Raw genomic sequence first — 25,227 nt, 5'->3', positions numbered from 1 at the left:
TAAAAATGAGCAACCCCCAATGCTATCATTACGAAGCCCTGAAATGCCAAGAGAGGACCATAAAGAAGAATACCCTCAGTCAACTAGTCCTGGGACTCAGTGAAGTAACTATTAACAACACTAACAATAACCAGCCCCAGGACAGTGACAGCGTAACACAAAGAATTCGACCCAACACAATCGTCACTAAGCAAAAGGAAAAATATCTGTCATATTGGGCAGAAACAACAAAAACCCAAAGCAAACTCAATTGCTACTTGGCCCTAAACAGACAATACAGCATGGCTGATTACCTGACCATGGTAAAGGATAGCAAACTGAGAAAAACCTTGACAATGTACAGACTTAGTGAACATAGCCTGGCGATCGAAAAAGGTAGACACAGGCAGACCCGGCTACCAAGAGAGGACAGGATATGCTCTCACTGCAGTCAGGGAGTGGTGGAGACAGAGATGCACTTCCTCACAGCTTGTAGAAAATATCAGGGCATCAGGGAGAATTTCTACCCAAAAGTCACAAAAATATGCCCGGAATTCAGAAATTTGAATGACGACCAAAAACTCCCATACCTACTAGGGGAAGAGAGAAATTGTGTAACACTAGCGGCACACTATGTTACAGCTTGCCATAAACAGAGGGACAACCACTAAATATAAGAAAAGAGTATATATAAATAATATGAATGTATATTTATACACTCAGGGATATATCTGTTTATACACTGTATGGATAGATCTGTATTTTTGTGTACAACCATGAATGTTTTTCGATGCTTTGGCAACATAAGATGTACCTTGTCATGCCAATAAAGCGATTTGAATTGAATTGAGAGACAGAGAGTGAGAGAGAGAGACAGAGAGAGAGAGACAGAGAGAGAGATGCTTTATAGATTTCCAGAAGGCTTTCGATTCCATCTGGCACGACGGTCTATTCCTGAAACTTATCGAAAGCGGGGTAGGGGGAAAAACATATGATGTAATTAAATCAATGTATACAAACAACAAATGTGCAGTTAAAATTGGAGACAAACAAACAAAATACTTCCCACAGGGGCGGGGGGGTGACGCAGGGCTCGCCAATCTCACCGACACTCTTTAATATTTACATAAATGAATTAGCAAAACTACTTGAACAATCTACAGCACCCGGCCTCACCCTATATGAATCCAAGGTTAAATTCCTCCTCTATGCAGACGACCTGGTTCTGCTGTCACCAACTAAGGAGGGTCTACAGCAGAACCTGGATCTGCTGGAATCAGTCTGTCAGACCTGGGCCCTGACAATAAACCTCCAAAAAACCAAAGTCCTCGTGTTCCAACAAAGATCCAGACATCAGGGACCCAAAATAAATCTCACACTAGGAACAACTAAAATCGAACAAACCACTAACTACACATACTTGGGCATAAAAATCAGTTCTACGGGAAATTTCAAACTGGCGGTGAATGAACTGAAAGAGAAAGCAAGAAGGGCTTTCTATGCCATTAAAAGATCAATCCAAATAGAAATCCCAATTAGCATTTGGCTCAAAATTTTCAAATCAGTAATTGAACCAATTGCACTCTATGGCAGTGAGGTGTGGGGACCGCTAACACAACAAGATTATGCAAAATGGGACAAACACCCAATTGAGATCCTACATGCAGAATTCTGTAAAAGTATCCTCCGGACTCAAAGGAAAACCGTAAGCAATGCATGCAGGGCAAAACTAGGCCAATTTCCACTAATAATTACTATCCAAAAAAGAGCCACCAAATTTTGGAAACACCTAAAAATGAGCAACCCCCACTGCTATCATTACGAAGCCTTGAAATGCCAAGAGAGGACCATAAAGAATAACTCCCTCAGTCAACTAGTCCTGGGACTCAGTGAAGCAACCACTAACACTACTAACAATAACCAGCCCCAGGACAGTGACATCATAGCAGAGAGAATTCGACCCAACACAATTGTCACGAAACAAAAGGAAAAATACCTGTCATATTGGGCAGAAACAACAAAAACCCAAAGCAAACTCAATTGCTACTTGACCCTAAACAGACAATACAACATGGCTGAGTACCTGACCATGGTAAAGGATAACAAACTGAGAAAAACCTTGACAAGGTACAGACTTAGCGAACATAGCCTAGCGATCAAAAAAGGCAGACACAGGCAGACCAGGCTGCCAAGAGAGGACAGGATATGCTCTCACTGCAGTCAGGGAGTAGTGGAGACAGAGATGCACTTCCTCACAGCCTGTGGAAAATATCAGGGCATCAGGGAGAATTTCCACCAAAAATTCTCACAAATATGCCCTGAATTCAGAAATCTGAATGACGACCAAAAACTCCCATACTTACTGGGAGAGGAGAGAAGCTGTGTAGCACTGGCGGCACACTATGTTACAGCTTGCCATGAACAGAGGGACAACCAGTAAACTAAGAAAAGAGCATATATAAATAATGCGAATGTATATTTATACACTCAGGGATATACCTGTTTATACACTGTATGAATAGAACTGCGTTTATGTGTTCAACCATAAATGTATTTTGATGCTTTGGCAACATAAGATGTACCTTATCATGCCAATAAAGCGATTTGAATTGAATTGAATTGACAGAGAGAGAGACAGAGAGAGAGTCAGAGAGACAGACAGAGAGAGAGAGTGAGACAGAGAGAGCGAGAGAGAGAGAGACAGAGAGAGAGACAGAGAGAGAGAGAGAGAGGGAGAGAGAGGGAGATAGAGAGTGAGAGACAGACAGAGAGAGACAGAGAGAGAGACAGAGAGAGGGAGAGAGAGAGGGGCAGAGACAGAGAGACAGACAGAGAGAGAGACAGAGAGAGAGACAGAGAGAGACAGAGAGAGACAGACAGAGACAGACAGAGAGAGACAGACAGAGAGAGACAGACAGAGGGAGAGAGAGACAGAGAGAGTCAGAGACAGAGAGAGAGAGAGAGAGAGAGAGAGACAGAGAGAGAGACAGAGAGAGAGACAGAGCGAGCGCGGGGTGTGAGAGAGAGATGGAGAGGGACAGTGATGATGGACGAGGGAAGGCGCCGGATTGGACTCGTTAACCGAGCGAGGAGCCGCGCAACACGACACGATTTCCGGGAGGTCAGAAGTGGGTCTTAGGAAAGGGACACGTACATGTTGCCGAGATCGGGATCTTCTTTTCTGTGGAAATAAAAAAGAACAGGTTACCCCCAGAAACAAACACAACGCACGGTCTCCCCGCCGCCCCACGTGAAAACACAGGACACACAGAGCGCCCGCCCGTCCCCAACCCCCCGCACTGCACTCCGACCCTCCCCAACACACCCCCTCGCCAAACCGCCTCCTCGCCGCCCCACACTGCAGGAACTGAAAATTCCCAGCCCCCGAGATCTGTCGCCTCATCCCCGGGAAAAATCATCTGGAATTAGTCAAAGACTGCTCCCCCCGTCTGGAAAAGAGGTAGCTCTCCCCTCCCTCTCTCTCCTCCTCTCCCTGTCTCCTCTCTTCCCTCTCTCTCCTCCCCTCTCTCTCCTTCCCCCTCCCCTCCCTCTCTCTCCCCTCCCTCTCTCTGTCTCTCCCTTCCCTCTCTCTCCCTCTCCCCCCTCTCTGTCTGTCTCTCCCCCCCGCCATCCCCCGCTATCCTGATGCCCCCTCCGTGTGGGAGATTGTGGCCTGCTCTCAGCTCCCACTTTGTGCCTCAGGACCAGCAGCGGCTGACGTCCGTGTGGGCCGGTGGGGTGTGGGGGGGGCGGGGGCCGGGCGTCAAACCTTGGACCTTCCCTGATTGGTGGGGCTCAGCATTGCATCAAATCCCAACCGATCTCAGTCCTGACTAAACCCTAAGGACACCAGGGGCCAATCAGAGGCTGGGTATTCTGCGGCGAGTGTCTCACCTCCTGACTCCCCAAAGCCTTTCCACCATCTACAAGGCACAAGTCAGGAGTGTGATGGAATACTCTCCACTTGCCTGGATGAGTGCAGCTCCAACAACACTCAAGAAGCTCGACACCATCCAGGACAAAGCAGCCCGCTTGATCGGCACCCCATCCACCACCTTAAACATTCACTCCCTCCACCGACGGCGCACCGTGGCTGCAGTGTGGACCATCTACAAGATGCACTGCAGCAACTCGCCAAGGCTTCTTCAACAGCACCTTCCAAACCCGCGACCTCTACCACTTAGAAGGACAAGGGCAGCAGGCGCATGGGAACACCGCCACCTCCAAGTTCCCCTCCAAGTCACACACCATCCTGACTTGGAAATATATCGGCCGTTCCTTCATCGTCGCTGGGTCAAAATCCTGGAACTCCCTCCCTAACAGCACTGTGGGGGCACCTTCACCACACGGACTGCAGCGGTTCAAGAAGGCGGCTCACCACCACCTTCTCAAGGGGCGACTAGGGATGGGCAATAAATGCCGGCCTCGCCAGCGATGCCCACATCCCGTGAATAAAGTTTTTTAAGTATTAACCTCTGAGGGGGAGCAGCCCAGATTCCCCAGAATGATACCCGGGAGCTGAAAGGGTGAAATCACGAGGACAGGTTGGCACAGACTGGGCTTGTGTTCCCTGGAGTTTAGAAGATTAAGGGGCGATCTAATCGAGGTGTTTGAGATGATTAAAGGATTCGATAGGGTAGAGAGAGAAACTATTTCCTCTGGTGGGGGGAGTCCAGAACAAGGGGGCAGAACCTTAAAATTAGAGCCAGGCCGTTCAGGGGTGATGTCAGGAAGCACTTCTTCACACAAAGGGGGGTGGAAATCTGGAACTCTCTCCCCCAAAAAGCTGTTGAGGCTGGGGGTCAATTGGAAATTTCAAAACTGAGACTGATAGATTTGTGTTGGGTAAGGGTATTAATGGTTACGGAACGGAGGTGGATAGATGGAGTTAAGATACAGATCAGCCCTGATCTCATTGAATGGCGGAGCAGGCTCGAGGGGCTGAATGGGCCTCCTCCTGTTCCTGTGTAACAGGCTCGAGGGGCTGAATGGACCTCCTCCTGTTCCTGTGTAACAGGCTCGAGGGGGCTGAATGGGCCTCCTCCTGTTCCTGTGTAACAGGCTCGAGGGGCTGAATGGGCCTCCTCCTGTTCCTGTGTAACAGGCTCGAGGGGCTGAATGGGCCTCCTCCTGTTCCTGTGTAACAGGCTCGAGGAGGCTGAATGGGCCTCCTCCTGTTCCTGTGTAACAGGCTCGAGGGGCTGAATGGGCCTCCTCCTGTTCCTGTGTAACAGGCTCGAGGGGCTGAATGGGCCTCCTCCTGTTCCTGTGTAACAGGCTCGAGGGGCTGAATGGACCTCCTCCTGTTCCTGTGTAACAGGCTCGAGGGGCTGAAGGGGCCTCCTCCTGTTCCTGTGTAACAGGCTCGAGGGGCTGAATGGACCTCCTCCTGTTCCTGTGTAACAGGCTCGAGGGGCTGAATGGGCCTCCTCCTGTTCCTGTGTAACAGGCTCGAGGGGCTGAATGGACCTCCTCCTGTTCCTGTGTAACAGGCTCGAGGGGCTGAATGGGCCTCCTCCTGTTCCTGTGTAACAGGCTCGAGGGGCTGAATGGGCCTCCTCCGGTTCCTGTGTATCAGGCTCGAGGGGCTGAATGGGCCTCCTCCTGTTCCTGTGTAACATGCTCGAGGGGGCTGAATGGGCCTCCTCCTGTTCCTGTGTAACAGGCTCGAGGGGCTGAATGGGCCTCCTCCTGTTCCTGTGTAACAGGCTCGAGGGGCTGAATGGGCCTCCTCCGGTTCCTGTGTATCAGGCTCGAGGGGCTGAATGGGCCTCCTCCTGTTCCTGTGTAACAGGCTCGAGGGGCTGAATGGGCCTCCTCCTGTTCATGTGCTCGCTCTGTCCCCGCACGAATGCCTCCAGCTTCTCATGTTGGCCATCTCTGCGGGCTCCTTTAAGGGGAGAGCCAGACACCGATGATGCGAGGCAAACGATCGACATGGAGCGACGCCACCATCTGGTGGCGGAGTGGCAGAACTGCAGGGCAGCGGATTGTCACTGAGCCCGAGCGAGGACAAGCTCGGGACGGCGGCCGGCGATCCTGTACAAAATGGCACAGCTGCCTGTGTGCGCGGCCTGCGGTCGGCGCTCCAGCGTTGACGGGGCTGCAGCGCCTTTCTGTCCTTATTAACAAAAAAAACCTCCAGCCTGTTCAAAAAGTGTTCCAAAAGGATTGCAGGACCGAGTGTCTGCAATTCCGGGTGGTGGATAGCAGATGGTGGCGTCGCGCTGCGCAGGAAAGCCATTGCGGGCCCCACGGGGAAAATAAGCTCGTGCCCGCCAGATTTTGACTTACGGCGAGTAGGGGTGTGTTCGCGGGGCGATCGTCCGCTGTGTTCCGGTCTGCAGGACGTCTTGAGGCGTCATCATTACGTAGAACTGTCCTGCAAGTGAAGACAGAGTCTGAAGGTGAGGAGGTAAGACTAGCAATTTCTCCTGCGCCTTTCCCCACCTCAGGACGTCCCAAAGCGCGGTGGTTACTGTTGTAATGTGGACGACCTGGCAGCAGACGGATCGCCTCACTGTCGCAGGGCAGTACTGAGGGAGCACCGCACTGTCAGAGGGGCAGTACTGAGGGAGCGCCGCACTGTCGGAGGGGCAGTACTGAGGGAGCACCGCACTGTCGCAGGGCAGTACTGCGGGAGCGCCGCACTGTCGGAGGGGCAGTACTGAGGGAGCGCCGCACTGTCGGAGGGGCAGTACTGAGGGAGCGCCGCACTGTCGGAGGGGCAGTACTGAGGGAGCACCGCACTGTCGGAGGGGCAGTACTGAGGGAGCGCCGCACTGTCGGAGGGGCAGTACTGAGGGAGCGCCGCACTGTCGGAGGGGCAGTACTGAGGGAGCGCCGCACTGTCCGAGGGGCAGTACTGAGGGAGCGCCGCACTGTCGGAGGGGCAGCACTGAGGGAGCGCTGCACTGTCGGAGGGGCGATACTGAGGGAGCGCCGCACTGTCGGAGGGGCAGTACCGAGGGAGCGCCGCACTGTCGGAGGGGCAGTACTGAGGGAGCGCCGCACTGTCCCTCTATCTCGAAGAGGAGCAGGGGGAGTTCTCCCTGGTGTCCTGGGGCCACTATATATCCCTCAACCAACATCACTAAAACAGATGATCTGGTCATTTTCACATTGCTGTTTGTGGGAGCTTGCTGTGCGCAAATTGGCTGCCGCATTTCCTACATTACAACAGTGACCACACTTCTAAAAGTACTTCATTGGCTGTGAAGCGATTTCGGATGCCTTGGAGTTAGATACTGTACAGAGTAAAGCTCCCTCTACACTGTCCCATCAAACACTCCCAGAGCAGGTGCACCCGTGTTAGATACAGAGTAAAGCTCCCTCTACACTGTCCCATCAAACACTCCCAGGGCAGGTGCATCACGGTTTAGATCCAGAGTAAAGCTCCCTCTACACTATCCCCATCAAACACGCCCAGGGCAGGTACAGCACGGGTTAGATACAGAGTAAAGCTCCCTCTACACTGTCCCATCAAACACTCCCAGGGCAGGTACAGCATGGGTTAGATACAGAGTAAAGCTGCCTCTACACTGTCCCATCAAACACTCCTAGGGCAGGTACAGTACGGGTTAGATACAGAGTAAAGCTCCCTCTACACTGTCCCATCAAACACTCCCAGGGCAGGTACAGCACGGGTTAGATACAGAGTAAAGCTCCCTCTACACTGTCCCATCAAACACTCCCAGGGCAGATAAAGCACGGGTTAGATACAGAGTAAAGCTCCCTCTACACTGTCCCATCAAACACTCCCAGGGCAGGTACAGCACGGGTTAGATACAGAGTAAAGCTCCCTCTACACTGTCCCATCAAACACTCCCAGGGCAGGTACAGCATGGGTTAGATACAGAGTAAAGCTGCCTCTACACTGTCCCATCAAACACTCCTAGGGCAGGTACAGTACGGGTTAGATACAGAGTAAAGCTCCCTCTACACTGTCCCATCAGACACTCCCAGAGAAGGTACAGCACGGGTTAGATACAGAATAAAGATCCCTCTACACTGTCCCATCAAACACTCCCAGGACAGGTACAGCACAAGGTTAGATACAGAGTAAAGCTCCCTCTACACTGTTCCATCAAACACTCCCAGGGCAGGTACAGCACAGGTTAGATACAGAGTAAAGCTCCCTCTACACTGTCCCATCAAACACTCCCAGGGCAGGTACAGCATGGGTTAGAAACAGACTAAAGCTCCCCCTACACTGTCCCGTCAAATACTCCCAAGGCAGATACAGCATGAGATAGATACAGAGTAAAGATCCCTCTACACTGTCCCATCAGACACTCCCAGAGCAGGTACAGCACGGGTTAGATACAGAACAAAGCTCCCTCTACACTGTCCCATCAAACACTCCCAGGGCAGGTACAGTACGAGTTAGATACAGAGTAAAGCTCCCTCTACACTGTCCCATCAAACACTCCCAGGGCAGGTACAGCACAGGTTAGATACAGAGTAAAGCTCCCTCTACACTGTCCCATCAAACACTCCCAGGGCAGTTACAGCACGGGTTAGATACAGAGTAAAGCCCCCTCTGCACTGTCCCGCCAAATACTCCCAGGACAGATACAGCATGAGATAGATACAGAGTAAAGCTCCCTCTACACTGTCTCATCATGCACTTCCAGGGCAGTAACAGCACAGGTTAGATACAGAGTAAAGATCCCGCTACACTGTCCCCATCAAACACGCCCAGGGCAGGTACAGCACGGGTTAGATAGAGTCAAACCCGAAACGTCAACTCAAATTTCTCTCCACGGATGTTGCCTGACTTGCTGAGTTTTTCCAGCATTTTCTGTTGTTATTTTAGATAGAGTAAAGCTCGCTCTACACTGTACCATCAAACACTCGCAGGGCAGGTACAGCACGGGTTAGATACAGAGTAAAGGTCCCTCTACACTGTCCCATCAAACACTCCCAGGGCAGGTACAGCATGGGTTAGATACAGAGTAAAGCTCCCTCTACACTGTCCCATCAAACACTCCCAGGGCAGGAACAGCATGAGTTAGATACAGAGTAAAGCTCCCTCTACACTGCCCCATCAAACACGCCCAGGGCAGGTACAGTATGGGTCAGATACAGAGTAAAGCTCCCTCTACACTGTCCCATCAAACACTCCCCCAGGGCAGGTACAGCACGGGTTAGATACAGAGTAAAACTCCCTCCACACTGTCCCATCAAACACTCCCAGGGCAGATACAGCATGGGGTTAGATACAGAGTAAAGCTCACTCTACACTGTCCCATCAAACACTCCCAGGGTAGGTACAGCACCGGTTAGATACAGAGTAAAACTCACTCTACACTGTCCCATCATACACTCCCAGTGCAGGTACAGCACGGGTTAGATACAGAGTGAAGATCCCTCTGCACTGTCCCCATCAAACACGCCCAGGGCAGGTGCAGCACGGGTTAGATACAGAGTAAAGCTCCCTCTACACTGTCCCATCACACACTCCGAGGGCAGGTACAGCACAGGTTAGATACAGAGTAAAGCTCCCTCTACACTGTCCCATCAAACACTCCCAGGACAGGTACAGCACGGGTTAGATACAGAGTAAAGCTTCCTCTACACTGTCCCATCAAACACTCCCAGAGCAGGGACAGCACGGGTTAGATACAGAGTAAAGCTGCCTCTACACTGCCCCATCAAACACTCCTAGGGCACGTACAGCATGGGTTAGATACAGAGTAAAGCCCCCTTTACACTGTCCCATCAAACACCCCCAAGGCAGGTACAGCACGGGTTAGATACAGAGTAAAGCTCCCTCTACACTTTCCCATCAAACACTCCCAGGGCAGGTACAGCACGGGTTAGATACAGAGTAAAGCTCCCTCTACACTGCCCCATCAAACACTCCCAGGGCTGGTCCAGCACGGGTTAGATACAGAGTAAAGCTCCCTCTACACTGTCCCATCAAACACTCCCAGGGCAGGTACAGCACGGGATAGATACAGAGTAAAGCCCCCTTTACACTGTCCCATCAAACACTCCCAGGGCAGGTACAGCACGGGTTAGATACAGTGTAAAGCTCCCTCTACACTGTCCCATCAAACACCCCCAGGGCAGGTACAGCACTGGTTAGATACAGAGTAAAGCTCCCTGTACACTGTCCCATCAAACACTCCCAGGGCAGGTGCAGCACGGGGTTAGACACAGAGTAAAGCTCCCTCTGCACTGTCCTATCAAACACTCCCAGAGCAGGTACAGCACGGGTTAGATACAGAGTAAAGCCCCCTCTACACTGTCCCATCAAACACTCCCAGGGCAGATACAGCACGGGGTTAGATACAGAGTAAAGCTCCCTCTACACTGTCCCATCAAACACTCCCAGGGCAGGTACAGCACGGGTTAGATACAGAGTAAAGCTCCCTCTACACTGTCCCGTCAAACGCTCACAGGGCCGATACAGCACAGGTTAGATACAGAGTAAAGCTCCCTCTACTGTCCCATCAAACACTCCCAGGGCAGGTACAGCACGGGTTAGATACAGAGTGTGCTGTCTCTCCCTCTGACTTAACCTTACTTTATGTACATAACCTACTTATATATGTATAACTTTCCTTTTAGGGCCATGGCCCCTTTAAGACGCGCCTTAGCGTGCTGACGTCACGTCACGTACGACGTAGCGTGCTGACGTCACGGCACGTACGACGTGACGTGCGTGAGGCGGCTGCCGGCCCGACTCGGCCTTCCAGAAAGGCCGCCGGCACAGCCCGGCCTAGCGTCTTCGGCCGCATCTACCAGTCGCCGGGAGCGACGCGATCTTCCGCTCCCGCGGCAAGCACCGGCTCAGCCTGGCCTCCAGCTCCCGCTCCCGACTTCGGCCTCAATGGCCAGAAACGCGACCACGCGCATCACGTGACGCCCCAAGCGCGGACAACGCGACCGAGCGTGATGAGGTCATCACGCTCCCCACAGGGCTGCTACGTAGTCCTCGTGGAGTCCTCGCTGGGACACAGACCTACAGCACGGTGCTCCTACAGCAGCACAGGCTCCGGGCAGTTGTATTGTCCCCATGCTTGAGTCTTGGAAATTGTTTGTCTGTAAGTATTTTAGAATGCTATAGATGATTAGTGTACACTGTATGTTGTAGAAAATGTTTAGTTGTACCTTTTCTCTGTCTAGCTGGTTAACTAGTAGCTGTATTTTGATACACTATGTACAGGGCTAATTTAAAGAGAATGCCTCCCAGTTTGCTAAATGTATATTCATTGCTAAATGTACTGTGTTGCCCAGGCGTACCTAAATTTGTGTATACATATCAATTATGCGTTTGTATACTAATGTGTGCTTCCATTTCTGCGTTGTATTTCAGTTTTACGATAAGAATCTTCCAATAAAGCGTTACAAGAAAAGTCAAGCCTTGTGATTTTATGGGAAGATATCAAGTTGTTCGCTATCTGTCTAGCTCTGCATAGAATCGCGTTGTGAGGGCAGAATACAGAGTAAAGCTCCCTCTACACTGTCCCACGAAACACTCCCAGGACAGGTACAGTACGAGTTAGATACTGCGTAAAGCTCCCTCTACACTGTCCCATCAAACACTCCAAGGGCAGGTACAGCACGGGTTAGATACTGCGTAAAGCTCCCTCTACACTGTCCCATCAAACACTCCAAGGGCAGGTACAGCACGGGGTTAGATACAGAGTAAAGCTCCCTCTACACTGTCCCATCAAACACTCCCAGGGCAGGTACAGCACGGGTTAGATACAGAGTAAAGCTCCCTCTACACTGTCCCATCAAACACTCCCAGGACAGGTACAGTACGAGTTAGATACAGAGTAAAGCTCCCTCTACACTGTCCCATCAAACACTCCAAGGGCAGGTACAGCACGGGTTAGATACAGAGTAAAGCTCCCTCTACACTGTCCCACAAAACACTCCCAGGACAGGTACAGTACGAGTTAGATACAGAGTAAAGCTCCCTCTGCACTGTCCCATCAAACACTCCCAGGGCAGGTACAGCACGGGTTAGATACAGAGTAAAGCTCCCTCTACACTGTCCCATCAAACACTCCCAGGGCAGGTACAGCACGGGTTAGATACAGAGTAAAGATCCCTCTGCACTGTCCCATCAAACACTCCCAGGGCAGGTACAGTACGGGTTAGATACTGCATAAAGCTCCCTCTACACTGTCCCATCAAACACTCCCAGGAGAGGTACAGCACGGGTTAGATACAGAGTAAAGCTCCCTCTACACTATCCCATCAAACACTCCCAGGGCAGCTACAGCACGGGTTAGATACAGAGTTAGGCTCCCTCTACACTGTTGCATCAAACACTCACAGGGCAAGAACAGCATGAGTTAGAGACAGAGTAAAGATCCCTCTACACTGTCCCCATCAAGCACGCCCAGGGCAGGTACAGTACGGGTCAGATACAGAGTAAAACTCCCTCTACACTGTCCCATCAAACACTCCCAGGGCAGGTACAGCACGGGTTAGATACAGAGTAAAGCTCCCTCTACACTGTCCCATCAAACACTCCCAGGGCAGGTACAGCATGGGTTAGATACAGAGTAAAGCTCCCTCTACACTGTCCCATCAAACACGCCCAGGGCAGATACAGCACGGGTTAGATACAGAGTAAAGCTCCCTCTACACTGTCCCATCAAACACTCCCAGGGCAGGTACAGCACGAGGTTAGATACAGAGTAAAGCTCCCTCTACACTGTCCCATCATACACTCCCAGGGCAGTTACAGCACGGGTTAGATACAGAGTAAAGATCCCTCTGCACTGTCCCATCAAACACTCCCAGGGCAGGTACAGCACGGGTTAGATACAGAGTAAAGCTCCCTCTACACTGTCCCATCAAACACGCCCAGGGCAGGTGCAGCACGGGTTAGATACAGAGTAAAGCTCCCTCTACACTGTCCCATCAAACACTCCCAGGGCAGGTACAGCACAGGTTAGATACAGAGTAAAGCTCCCTCTACACTGTCCCATCAAACACTCCCAGGGCAGGTACAGCACGGGTTAGATACAGAGTAAAGCTCCCTCTACACTGTCCCATCAAACACTCCCAGGGCAGGTACAGCACGGGTTAGATACAGAGTAAAGCTCCCTCTACACTGTCCCATCAAACACTCCCAGGGCAGGTACATCACGGGTTAGATACAGAGTAAAGCTCCCTCTACACTGACCCATCAAACACTCCCAGGGCCGATACAGCACAGGTTAGATACAGAGTAAAGCTCCCTCTACTGTCCCATCAAACACTCCCAGGGCAGGTACAGCACGGGGTTAGATACAGAGTAAAGCTCCCTCTACACTGTCCCATCATACACTCCCAGGGCAGTTACAGCACGGGTTAGATACAGAGTAAAGATCCCTCTGCACTGTCCCCATCAAACACGCCCAGGGCAGGTGCAGCACGGGTTAGATACAGAGTAAAGCCCCCTCTGCACTGTCCCGTCAAACACTCCCAGGGCCGATACAGCACAGGTTCGATACAGAGTAAAGATTCCTCTACACTGTCCCACGAAACACTCCCAGGGCAGGTACAGTACGGGTTAGATACTGCGGAAAGCCCCCTCTACACTGTCCCATCAAACACTCCCAGGGCAGATACAGCATGGGATAGATACAGAGTAAAGATTCCTCTACACTGTCCCACGAAACACTCCCAGGGCATGTACAGTACGGGTTAGATACTGCGGAAAGCCCCCTCTACACTATCCCATCAAACACTCCCAGGGCATCTACAGCACGGGTTAGATACAGAGTTAGGCTCCCTCTACACTGTTGCATCAAACACTCCCAGGGCAGGTACAGCACGGGTTAGATACAGATTAAAGCTTCCTCTACACTGTCCGCATCAAACACGCCCAGGGCAGTAACAGCACAGGTTAGATACAGAGTAAAGATCCCGCTACACTGTCCCCATCAAACACGCCCAGGGCAGGTACAGCACGGGTTAGATAGAGTAAAGCTCCCTCTACAATGTCCCATCAAACACTCCCAGGGCAGGTACAGCACAGGTTATATACAGACTAAAGCTCCCTCTGCACTGTCCAATCAAACACTCCAAGGCCAGGTGCAGCACGGGTTAGATACAGAGTAAAGCTCCCTCTACACTGTCCCATCAAACACTCACAGGGTAGGTACAGTACGGGTCAGATACAGAGTAAAGCTCCATCTACACTGTCCCATCAAACACTCCCAGGGCAGGTACAGCACGGGTTCGATACAGAGTAAAGCTCACTCTACGCTGTCCCATCAAACACTCCCAGGGCAGGTACAGCACGGGTTAGATACAGAGTAAAACTCACTCTACACTGTCCCATCAAATACTCCCAGGGCAGGTACAGTATGGGTTCGATACAGAGCAAAGCTCCCTCTGCACTTTCCCATCATACACTCCCAGGGCAGTTACAGCACGGGTTACATACAGAGTAAAGATCCCTATGCACTGTCCCCATCAAACACGCCCAGGACAGGTGCTGCACGGGTTAGATACAGAGTAAAGCTCCCTCTGCACTGTCCCGTCAAACACTCCCAGGGCCGATACAGCACAGGTTACATACAGAGTAAAGCTCCCTCTACTGTCCCATCAAACACTCCCAGGGCAGGTACAGCACAGGTTCGATACAGAGTAAAGATTCCTCTACACTGTCCCACGAAACACTCCCAGGGCAGGTACAGCACAGGTTAGATACAGAGTAAAGCTCCCTCTACACTGTCCCATCAAACACTCCCAGGGCAGGTACAGCACGGGTTAGATACAGAGTAAAGCTCCCTCTACACTGTCCCATCAAACACTCCCAGGGCAGGTACAGCACGGGTTAGATACAGAGTAAAGCTCCCTCTACACTGTCCCATCAAACACTCCCAGGGCAGGTACATCACGGGTTAGATACAGAGTAAAGCTCCCTCTACACTGACCCATCAAACACTCCCAGGGCCGATACAGCACAGGTTAGATACAGAGTAAAGCTCCCTCTACTGTCCCATCAAACACTCCCAGGGCAGGTACAGCACGGGGTTAGATACAGAGTAAAGCTCCCTCTACACTGTCCCATCATACACTCCCAGGGCAGTTACAGCACGGGTTAGATACAGAGTAAAGATCCCTCTGCACTGTCCCCATCAAACACGCCCAGGGCAGGTGCAGCACGGGTTAGATACAGAGTAAAGCCCCCTCTGCACTGTCCCGTCAAACACTCCCAGGGCCGATACAGCACAGGTTCGATACAGAGTAAAGATTCCTCTACACTGTCCCACGAAACACTCCCAGGGCAGGTACAGTACGGGTTAGATACTGCGGAAAGCCCCCTCTACACTGTCCCATCAAACACTCCCAGGGCAGATACAGCATGGGATAGATACAGAGTAAAGATTCCTCTACACTGTCCCACGAAACACTCCCAGGGCATGTACAGTACGGGTTAGATACTGCGGAAAGCCCCCTCTACACTATCCCATCAAACACTCCCAGGGCATCTACAGCACGGGTTAGATACAGAGTTAGGCTCCCTCTACACTGTTGCATCAAACACTCCCAGGGCAGGTACAGCACGGGTTAGATACAGATTAAAGCTTCCTCTACACTGTCCGCATCAAACACGCCCAGGGCAGTAACAGCACAGGTTAGATACAGAGTAAAGATCCCGCTACACTGTCCCCATCAAACACGCCCAGGGCAGGTACAGCACGGGTTAGATAGAGTAAAGCTCCCTCTACAATGTCCCATCAAACACTCCCAGGGCAGGTACAGCACAGGTTATATACAGACTAAAGCTCCCTCTGCACTGTCCAATCAAACACTCCAAGGCCAGGTGCAGCACGGGTTAGATACAGAGTAAAGCTCCCTCTACACTGTCCCATCAAACACTCACAGGGTAGGTACAGTACGGGTCAGATACAGAGTAAAGCTCCATCTACACTGTCCCATCAAACACTCCCAGGGCAGGTACAGCACGGGTTCGATACAGAGTAAAGCTCACTCTACGCTGTCCCATCAAACACTCCCAGGGCAGGTACAGCACGGGTTAGATACAGAGTAAAACTCACTCTACACTGTCCCATCAAATACTCCCAGGGCAGTTACAGCACGGGTTACATACAGAGTAAAGATCCCTATGCACTGTCCCCATCAAACACGCCCAGGACAGGTGCTGCACGGGTTAGATACAGAGTAAAGCTCCCTCTGCACTGTCCCGTCAAACACTCCCAGGGCCGATACAGCACAGGTTACATACAGAGTAAAGCTCCCTCTACTGTCCCATCAAACACTCCCAGGGCAGGTACAGCACAGGTTCGATACAGAGTAAAGATTCCTCTACACTGTCCCACGAAACACTCCCAGGGCAGGTACAGTACGGGTTCGATACTGCGTAAAGCTCCCTCTACACTGTCCCATCAAACACTCCCAGGACAGGTACAGCACGGGTTAGATACAGAGTAAAGCTCCCTCTACACTATCCCATCAAACACTCCCAGGGCAACTACAGCACGGGTCAGATACAGAGTTAGGCTCCCTCTACACTGTTGCATCAAACACTCCCAGGGCAGGTACAGCACGGGGTAGATACAGAGTAAAGCTCCTTCGACACTGTCCCATCAAACACTCCCAGGGCAGGTACAGCACAGGTTAGATACAGAGTAAAGCTCCCTCTACACTGTTCCATCAAACACTCCCAGGGCAGGTTCAGCACAGGTTAGATACAGATTAAAGCTCCCTCGACACTGTCCCGTCAAATACTCCCAGGGCAGATACAGCACAGGTTAGATACAGAGTAAAGATCCCGCTACACTGTCCCCATCAACCACGCACAGGGCAGGTACAGCACGGGTTAGATAGAGTAAAGCTCCCTCTACAATGTCCCATCAAACACTCCCAGGGCAGGTACAGCACAGGGTTAGATACAGAGTAAAGCTCCCTCTACACTGTCCCATCAAACACTCCCAGGGCAGGTACAGCATGGGTTAGATACAGAGTAAATCTCCCTCTACACTGTCCCACCAAACACTCCCAGGGCAGGTACAGCACAGGTTATATACAGAGTAAAGCTCCCTCTACACTGTCCCATCAAACACTCCCAGGGCAGGTACAGAACGGGTTAGATACAGAGCAAAGCTCCCTCTACACTGTCCCATCAAACACTCCCAGGGCAGGTACAGCACAGGTTAGAAAGAGAGTAAAGCTCCCTCTACACTGTCCCATCAAACACTCCCAGGGCAAGAACAGCATGAGTTAGATACAGAGTAAAGATCCCTCTACACTGTCCCCATCAAGCACGCCCAGGGCAGGTACAGTACGGGTTAGATACAGAGTAAAGCTCCCTCGACACTGTCCCATCAAACACTCCCAGGGCAGGTACAGTACGGGTCAGATACAGAGTAAAACTCCCTCTACACTGTCCCATCAAACACTCCCAGGGCAGATACAGCATGGGGTTAGATACAGAGCGAAGCTCCCTCTACACTGTCCCATCAAACACTCCCAGGGCAGGTACAGCACAGGTTAGATTCAGAGTAAAGCTCCCTCTACACTGTCCCATTAAACACTCCCAGGGCAGGTGCAGCACGGGATAGATACAGAGTAAAGCTCCCTCTACACTGTCCCATCAAACACTCCCAGGGCAGGTACAGCACGGGTTAGATACAGAGTAAAACTCACTCTACACTGTCCCATCATACACTGCCAGGGCAGGTACAGCACGGGTTAGATACAGAGTAAAGCTCCTTCGACACTGTCCCATCAAACACTCACAGGGCAGGGACAGCACGGGTTAGATACAGAGTAAAGCTCCCTCTACACTGTCCCATCAAACACTCCCAGGGCAGGTACAGCACGGGTTAGATACAGAGTAAAGCTCCCTCTACACTATCCCATCAAACACTCCCAGGGCAGCTACAGCACGGGTTAGATACAGAGTTAGGCTCCCTCTACACTGTTGCATCAAACACTCCCAGGGCAGGTACAGCACGGGGTAGATACAGAGTAAAGCTCCCTCTACACTGTCCCATCAAACACTCCCAGGGCAGGTACAGCACAGGTTAGATACAGAGTAAAGCTCCCTCTACACTGTTCCATCAAACACTCCCAGGGCAGGTACAGCACGGGTTAGATACAGATTAAAGCTCCCTCTACACTGTCCCGTCAAATACTCCCAGGGCAGATACAGCATGAGTTAGATACAGAGTAAAGCTCCCTCTATACTGTCCCCATCAAACACGCCCAGGGCAGGTACAGCACGGGTTAGATACAGAGTAAAGCTCCCTCTACACTGTCCCGTCAAACACTCCCAGGGCAGATACAGCATGAGTCAGATACAGAGTAAAGCTCCCTCTACACTGTCCCATCAAACACGCCCAGGGCAGGTACAGCACGCGGTAGATACAGAGTAAAGCTCCTTCTACACTGTCCCATCAAACACTCCCAGGACAGGTACAGCACGGGGTAGATACAGAGTAAAGCTCCCTCTACACTGCCCATTAAACACTCCCAAGGCAGGTACAGCACGGGGTAGATACAGAGTAAAGCTCCTTCTACACTGTCCCATCAAACACTCCCAGGACAGGTACAGCACGGGGTAGATACAGAGTAAAGCTCCCTCTACACTGCCCATTAAACACTCCCAAGGCAGGTACAGCACGGGGTAGATACAGAGTAAAGCTCCCTCTGCACTGTCCCATCAAACACACCCAGGGCAGGTACAGCACGGGTTAGATACAGAGTAAAGCTCCCTCTACACTGTCCCATCAAACACTCCCAAGGCAGGTACAGCACGGGGTAGATACAGAGTAAAGCTCCCTCTACACTGTCCCATCAAACACTCCCAGGGCAGGTACAGCATGAGTTAGATACAGAGTAAAGCTCCCTCTACACTGTCCCATCAAACACTCCCAGGGCAGGTACAGCATTAGTTAGATACAGAGTAAAGCTCCCTCTACACTGTCCCATCAAACACTCCCAGGGCAGGTACAGCACGGGTTAGATACAGAGTAAAGCTTCCTCTACACTGTCCCATCAAACACTCCAGGGCATGTACAGCACGGGTTGGATACAGAGTAAAGCTCCCTCTACACTGTCCCATCATACACTCCCAGGGCAGTTACAGCACGAGTTAGATACAGAGTAAAGATCCCTCTGCACTGTCCCCATCAAACACGCCCAGGGCAGGTACAGCACGGGGTAGATACAGAGTAAAGCTCCCTCCACACTGTCCCATCAAACACTCCCAGGACAGGTACAGCACGGGTTAGATACAGAGTAAAGCTCCCTCTACACTGTCCCATCAAACACTCCCAGGGCAGGTACAGCACGGGTTAGATGCAGAGTAAAGCTCCCTCTACACTGTCCCGTCAAACACTCCCAGGGCAGATACAGCATGAGTCAGATGCCGAGTAAAGCTCCCTCTACACTGTCCCCATCAAACACGCCCAGGGCAGGTACAGCACGAGTTAGATACAGAGTAAAGCTCCCTCCACACTGTCCCATCAAACATTCCCAGGGCAGGTACAGTACGGGTTAGATACAGAGTAAAACTCCCTCTACGCTGTCCCATCAAACACTCCCAGGGCAGGTACAACACGGGTTAGATACAGAGTAAAGCTCCCTCTACACTGTCCCATCAAACACTCCCAGGACTGGTGCAGCACAGGTTAGATACAGAGTAAAGCTCCCTCTACACTGCCCCCATCAAACACGCCCAGGGCAGGTATAGCACGGGTTAGATGCAGAGTAAAGCTCCCTCTACACTGTCCCATCAAACACTGCCAGGACAGGTACAGTACGGGTCAGATACAGAGTAAAGATCCCTCTACACTGTCCCATCAAACACTCCCAGAGCTGGTGCAGCACGGGTTAGATACAGAGTAAAGCTCCCTCTACACTGTCCCATCAAACACTCCCAGGGCAGGTACAGCACAGGTTAGATACAGAGTAAAGCTCCCTGTACACCGACCCATCAAACACTCCCAGGGCAGTTACAGCACGGGTTAGATACAGAGTAAAGCTCCCTCTACAGTGTCCCATCAATCACTCCCAGGGCAGGTGCAGCACGGGGTAGATACAGAGTAAAGCTCCCTCAACACTGTCCCATCAAACACTCCCAGGACAGGTACAGCACGGGTTAGATACAGAGTAAAGCTCCCTCTACACTGTCGCATCAAACAGTCCCAGGGCAGGTACAACACGGGTTAGATACAGAGTAAAGCTCCCTCTACACTGTCCCCATCAAACACGCCCAGGGCAGGTACAGCACGAGTTAGATACAGAGTAAAGCTCCCTCCACACTGTCCCATCATGCACTCCCAGGGCATGTACAGCACGGGTTAGATACAGAGTAAAGCTCCCTCTACACTGTCCCATCATACACTCCCAGGGCAGTTACAGCACGGGTTAGATACAGAGTAAAGATCCCTCTGCACTGTCCCCATCAAACACGCCCAGGGCAGGTACAGCACGGGTTAGATACAGGGTAAAGCTCCCTCTACACTGTCCCATCAAACACTCCCAGGGCAGGTATAGCACGGGTTAGATACAGGGTAAAGCTCCCTCTACACTGTCCCATCAAACACTCCCAGGACAGGTACAGCACGGGTTAGATACAGAGTAAAGCTCCCTCTGCACTGTCCCATCAATCACTCCCAGGGCAGGTACAGCACGGGTTAGATACAGAGTAAAGCTCCCTCAACACTGTCGCATCAAAAACTCCCAGGGCAGGTACAGCACCGGTTAGATACAGAGTAAAGCTCCCTCTACACTGTCCCATCAAACAATCACATGGCAGGTACAGCATGAGTTAGATACAGAGTAAAGCTCCCTCTACACTGTCCCCATCAAACACGACCAGGGCAGGTACAGCACGGGGTTAGATACAGAGTAAAGCTTCCTCTACACTGGCCCATCAAACACTCCAGGGCATGTACAGCACGGGTTGGATACAGAGTAAAGCTCCCTCTACACTGTCCCATCATACACTCCCAGGGCAGTTACAGCACGAGTTAGATACAGAGTAAAGATCCCTCTGCACTGTCCCCATCAAACACGCCCAGGGCAGGTACAACACGGGGTAGATACAGAGTAAAGCTCCCTCTGCACTGTCCCATCAAACACTCCCAGGACAGGTACAGCACGGGTTAGATACAGAGTAAAGCTCCCTCTACACTGTCCCATCAAACACTCCCAGGGCAGGTACAGCACAGGTTAGATACAGAGTAAAGCTCCCTCTACACTATCGCATCAAACACTCCCAGGGCAGGTACAGCACGGGGTAGATAGAGAGTAAAGCTCCCTCTACACTGTCCCATCAAACACTCCCAGGGCAGGTACAGCACGGGTTAGATACAGAGTAAAGCTCCCTCTACACTGTCCCGTCAAACACTCCCAGGGCAGATACAGCATGAGTCAGATGCAGAGTAAAGCTCCCTCTACACTGTCCCCATCAAACACTCCCAGGGCAGGTACAGCACGAGTTAGATACAGAGTAAAGCTCCCTCTACACTGTCCCATCATACACTTCCAGGGCCAGTTACAGCACGGGTTAGATACAGAGTTAAGATCCCTCTGCACTGTCCCCATCAAACACGCCCAGGGCAGGTACAGCACGGGGTTAGATACAGAGTAAAGCTCCCTCTACACTGTCCCATCAAACACTCCCAGGGCAGGTACAGCTACGGGTCAGATACAGAGTAAAGATCCCTCAACACTGTCCCATCAAACACTCCCAGAGCTGGTACAGCACGGGTTAGATACAGAGTAAACCTCCCTCTACACTGTCCCATCAAACACTCCCAGGGCAGGTACAGCACAGGTTAGATACAGAGTAAAGCTCCCTGTACACCGACCCATCAAACACTCCCAGGGCAGTTACAGCACGGGTTAGATACAGAGTAAAGCTCCCTCTACACTGTCCCATCAAACACTCCCAGGACAGGTACAGCACGGGTTAGATACAGAGTAAAGCTCCTCTACACTGTCCCATCAAACACTCCCAGGGCAGGTACAACACGGGTTAGATACAGAGTAAAGCTCCCTCTACACTGTCGCATCGAACACCCCCAGGGCAGGTACAGCACGGCGTAGATACAGAGTAAAGCTCCCTCTACACTTTTCCATCAAACATTCCCAGGGCAGGTACAGCACGGGTTAGATACAGAGTAAAGCTCCCTCTACACTGTCCCGTCAAACACTCCCAGGGCAGATACAGCATGAGTTAGATACAGAGTAAAGCTGCCTTTACACTGTCCCCATCAAACACTCCCAGGGCAGGTACAGCACGGGTTAGATACAGAGTAAAGCTCCCTCTACACTGTCCCAGCAAACACTCCAGGGCAGGTACAGCACGGGTTAGATACAGAGTAAAGCTCCCTCTACACTGTCCCATCAAACACTCGCAGGGCAGGTACAACACGGGTTAGATACAGAGTAAAGCTCCCTCTACACTGTCGCATCAAACACTCCCAGGGCAGGTACAGCACGGCGTCGATACAGAGTAAAGCTCCCTCTACACTGTTCCATCAAACACTCCCAGGGCAGGTACAGCATGAGTTAGATAAAGAGTAAATATCCCGCTACACTGTCCCCCATCAAACACTCCCAGGGCAGTTACAGCACGGGTTAGATACAGAGTAAAGCTCCCTCTACACTGTCCCATCAAACACTCCCAGGACAGGTACAGCACGGGTTAGATAGAGTAAAGCTCCCTCTACACTGTCCCATCAAACACTCCCAGGGCAGGTACAGCACGGGTTAGATACAGAGTAAAGCTCCCTCTACACTGTCCCCATCAAACACGCCCAGGGCAGCTACAGCACGCGGTAGATACAGAGTAAAGCTCCCTCTACACTGTCCCATCAAACACTCCCAGGACAGGTACAGCACGGGTTAGATACAGAGTAAAGCTCCCTCTACACTGTCCCATCAAACACTCCCAGGGCAGGTACAGCACGGGTTAGATACAGAGTAAAGCTCCCTCTACACTGTCCCATCAAACACTCCCAGGGCAGGTACAGCACGGGTTAGATACAGAGTAAAGCTCCCTCTACACTGTCCCATCAAACACTCCCAGGACAGGTACAGCACGGGTTAGATACAGAGTAAAGCTCCCTCCACACTGTCCCCATCAAACACGCCCAGGGCAGGTACAGCACGCGGTAGATACAGAGTAAAGCTCCCTCTACACTGTCCCATCAAACACTCCCAGGACAGGTACAGCACGGGTTAGATACAGAGTAAAGCTCCCTCTACACTGTCCCATCAAACACTCCCAGGGCAGGTACAGCACGGGTTAGATACAGAGTAAAGCTCCCTCTACACTGTCGCATCAAAAACTCCCAGGGCAGGTACAGCACGGGGTAGATACAGAGTAAAGCTCCCTCTACAATGTCCCATCAAACACTCCCAGGGCAGGTACAGCACGGGTTAGATACAGAGTAAAGCTCCCTCTACAATGTCCCATCAAACACTCCCAGGGCAGGTACAGCACGGGTTAGATACAGAGTAAAGCTCCCTCTACAATGTCCCATCAAACACTCCCAGGGCAGGTACAGCATGGGTTAGATACAGAGTAAAGCTCCCTCTACACTGTCCCATCAAACACTCCCAGGGCATGTACAGCACGGGTTAGATACAGAGTAAAGCTCCCTCTACACTGTCCCATCAAACACTCCCAGGACAGGTACAGCACGGGTTAGATACAGAGTAAAGCTCCCTCTACACTGTCCCATCAAACACTGCCAGGGCAGCTACAGCACAGGTTAGATACAGAGTAAAGCTCCCTCTACTGTCCCATCAAACACTCCCAGGACAGGTAACACCACGGGTTAGATACAGAGTAAAGATCCCTCTGCACTGTCCCCATCAAACACGCCCAGGGCAGGTACAGCATGGGTTCGATACAGAGTAAAGCTCCCTCTACACTGTCCCATCAAACACTCCCAGGGCAGGAACAGCACAGGTTAGATACAGAGTAAAGCTCCCTCTACACTGTCCCATGAAACACTCCCAGGGCAGGTACAGCACAGGTTAGATACAGAGTAAAGCTCCCTCTACACTGTCCCATCAAACACTCCCAGGGCAGGTACAGCACGGGTTAGATACAGAGTAAAGCTCCCTCTACACTGTCGCATCAAACACTCCCAGAGCAGGTACAGCATGGGTTAGATACAGAGTAAAGCTCCCTCTACACTGTCCCATCAAACACTCCCAGGGCAGGTACAGCACGGGTTAGATACAGAGTAAAGCTCCCTCTACACTGTCGCATCAAACACTCCCAGGGCAGGTACAGCACGGGGTTAGATACAGAGTAAAGCTCCCTCTACACTATCCCATCAAACACTCCCAGGGCAGGTACAGCACGGGTTAGATACAGAGTAAAGCTCCCTCTACACTGTCCCGTCAAACACTCCCAGGGCAGATACAGCATGAGTTAGATACAGAGTAAAGCTCCCTCTACACTGTCCCCATCAAACACTCCCAGGGCAGGTACAGCACGGGTTAGATACAGAGTAAAGCTCCCTCTACACTGTCCCATCAAACACTCCCAGGGCAGGTACAACACGGGTTAGATACAGAGTAAAGCTCCCTCTACACTGTCGCATCAAACACTCCCAGGGCAGGTACAGCACGGCGTAGATACAGAGTAAAGCTCCCTCTACACTGTTCGATCAAACACTCCCAGGGCAGGTACAGCATGGGTTAGATACAGAGTAAAGCTCCCTCTACACTGTCCCGTCAAACACTCCCAGGGCAGATACAGCATGAGTTAGATAAAGAGTAAACATCCCGCTACACTGTCCCCATCAAACACGCCCATGGCAGGTACAGCATAAGTTAGATACAGAGTAAAACTCCCTCTACACTGTCCCATCAAACACTTCCAGGGCAGGTACAGCACGGGGTTAGACACAGAGTAAAGCTCCCTCTACACTGTCCCCATCAAACACGCCCAGGGCAGGGACAGCACGCGGTAGATACAGAGTAAAGCTCCCTCTACACTGTCCCATCAAACACTCCCATGGCAGGTACAGCACGGGTTAGATACAGAGTAAAGCTCCCTCTACACTGTCCCATCAAACACTCCCAGGACAGGTACAGCACGGGTTAGATACAGAGTAAAGCTCCCTCTACACTGTCCCATCAAACACTCCCAGGGCAGGTACAGCACGGGTTAGATACAGAGTAAAGCTCCCTCTACACTGTCGCATCAAAAACTCCCAGGGCAGGTACAGCACGGGGTAGATACAGAGTAAAGCTCCCTCTACAATGTCCCATCAAACACTCCCA

The 25,227-nt window shown here is 51.5% G+C and overlaps 1 protein-coding gene across 1 annotated transcript in view; it reads right to left on the bottom strand.

Annotated features, from left to right (window-relative positions):
• Positions 1-3,044: 3,044 nt before the first annotated feature.
• Positions 3,045-25,227, bottom strand: part of LOC147110099 (upstream stimulatory factor 2-like) — a 172,931-nt gene continuing 150,748 nt past the window's right edge. Inside the window, exons 7-8 of the mRNA XM_086004049.1 lie at positions 6,274-6,361; positions 3,045-3,160 (exon numbers count right to left, since the gene is read on the bottom strand). Of these exons, the coding sequence (XP_085860175.1) occupies positions 3,115-3,160; positions 6,274-6,361 (134 nt within the window). The 3' untranslated portion in view covers positions 3,045-3,114. The remainder of the gene's footprint in view (positions 3,161-6,273; positions 6,362-25,227) is intronic.

The sequence above is a fragment of the Somniosus microcephalus genome, chromosome 12 (genome assembly GCF_052327205.1).
Source record: "Somniosus microcephalus isolate GS21.2 chromosome 12, FLI_Smic_1.0, whole genome shotgun sequence".
Classification (NCBI taxonomy): domain Eukaryota; kingdom Metazoa; phylum Chordata; class Chondrichthyes; order Squaliformes; family Somniosidae; genus Somniosus; species Somniosus microcephalus.
The sequence above is the reverse complement of the archived record's forward strand: the minus strand, read 5'-3'. Positions and strand labels throughout refer to the sequence as shown.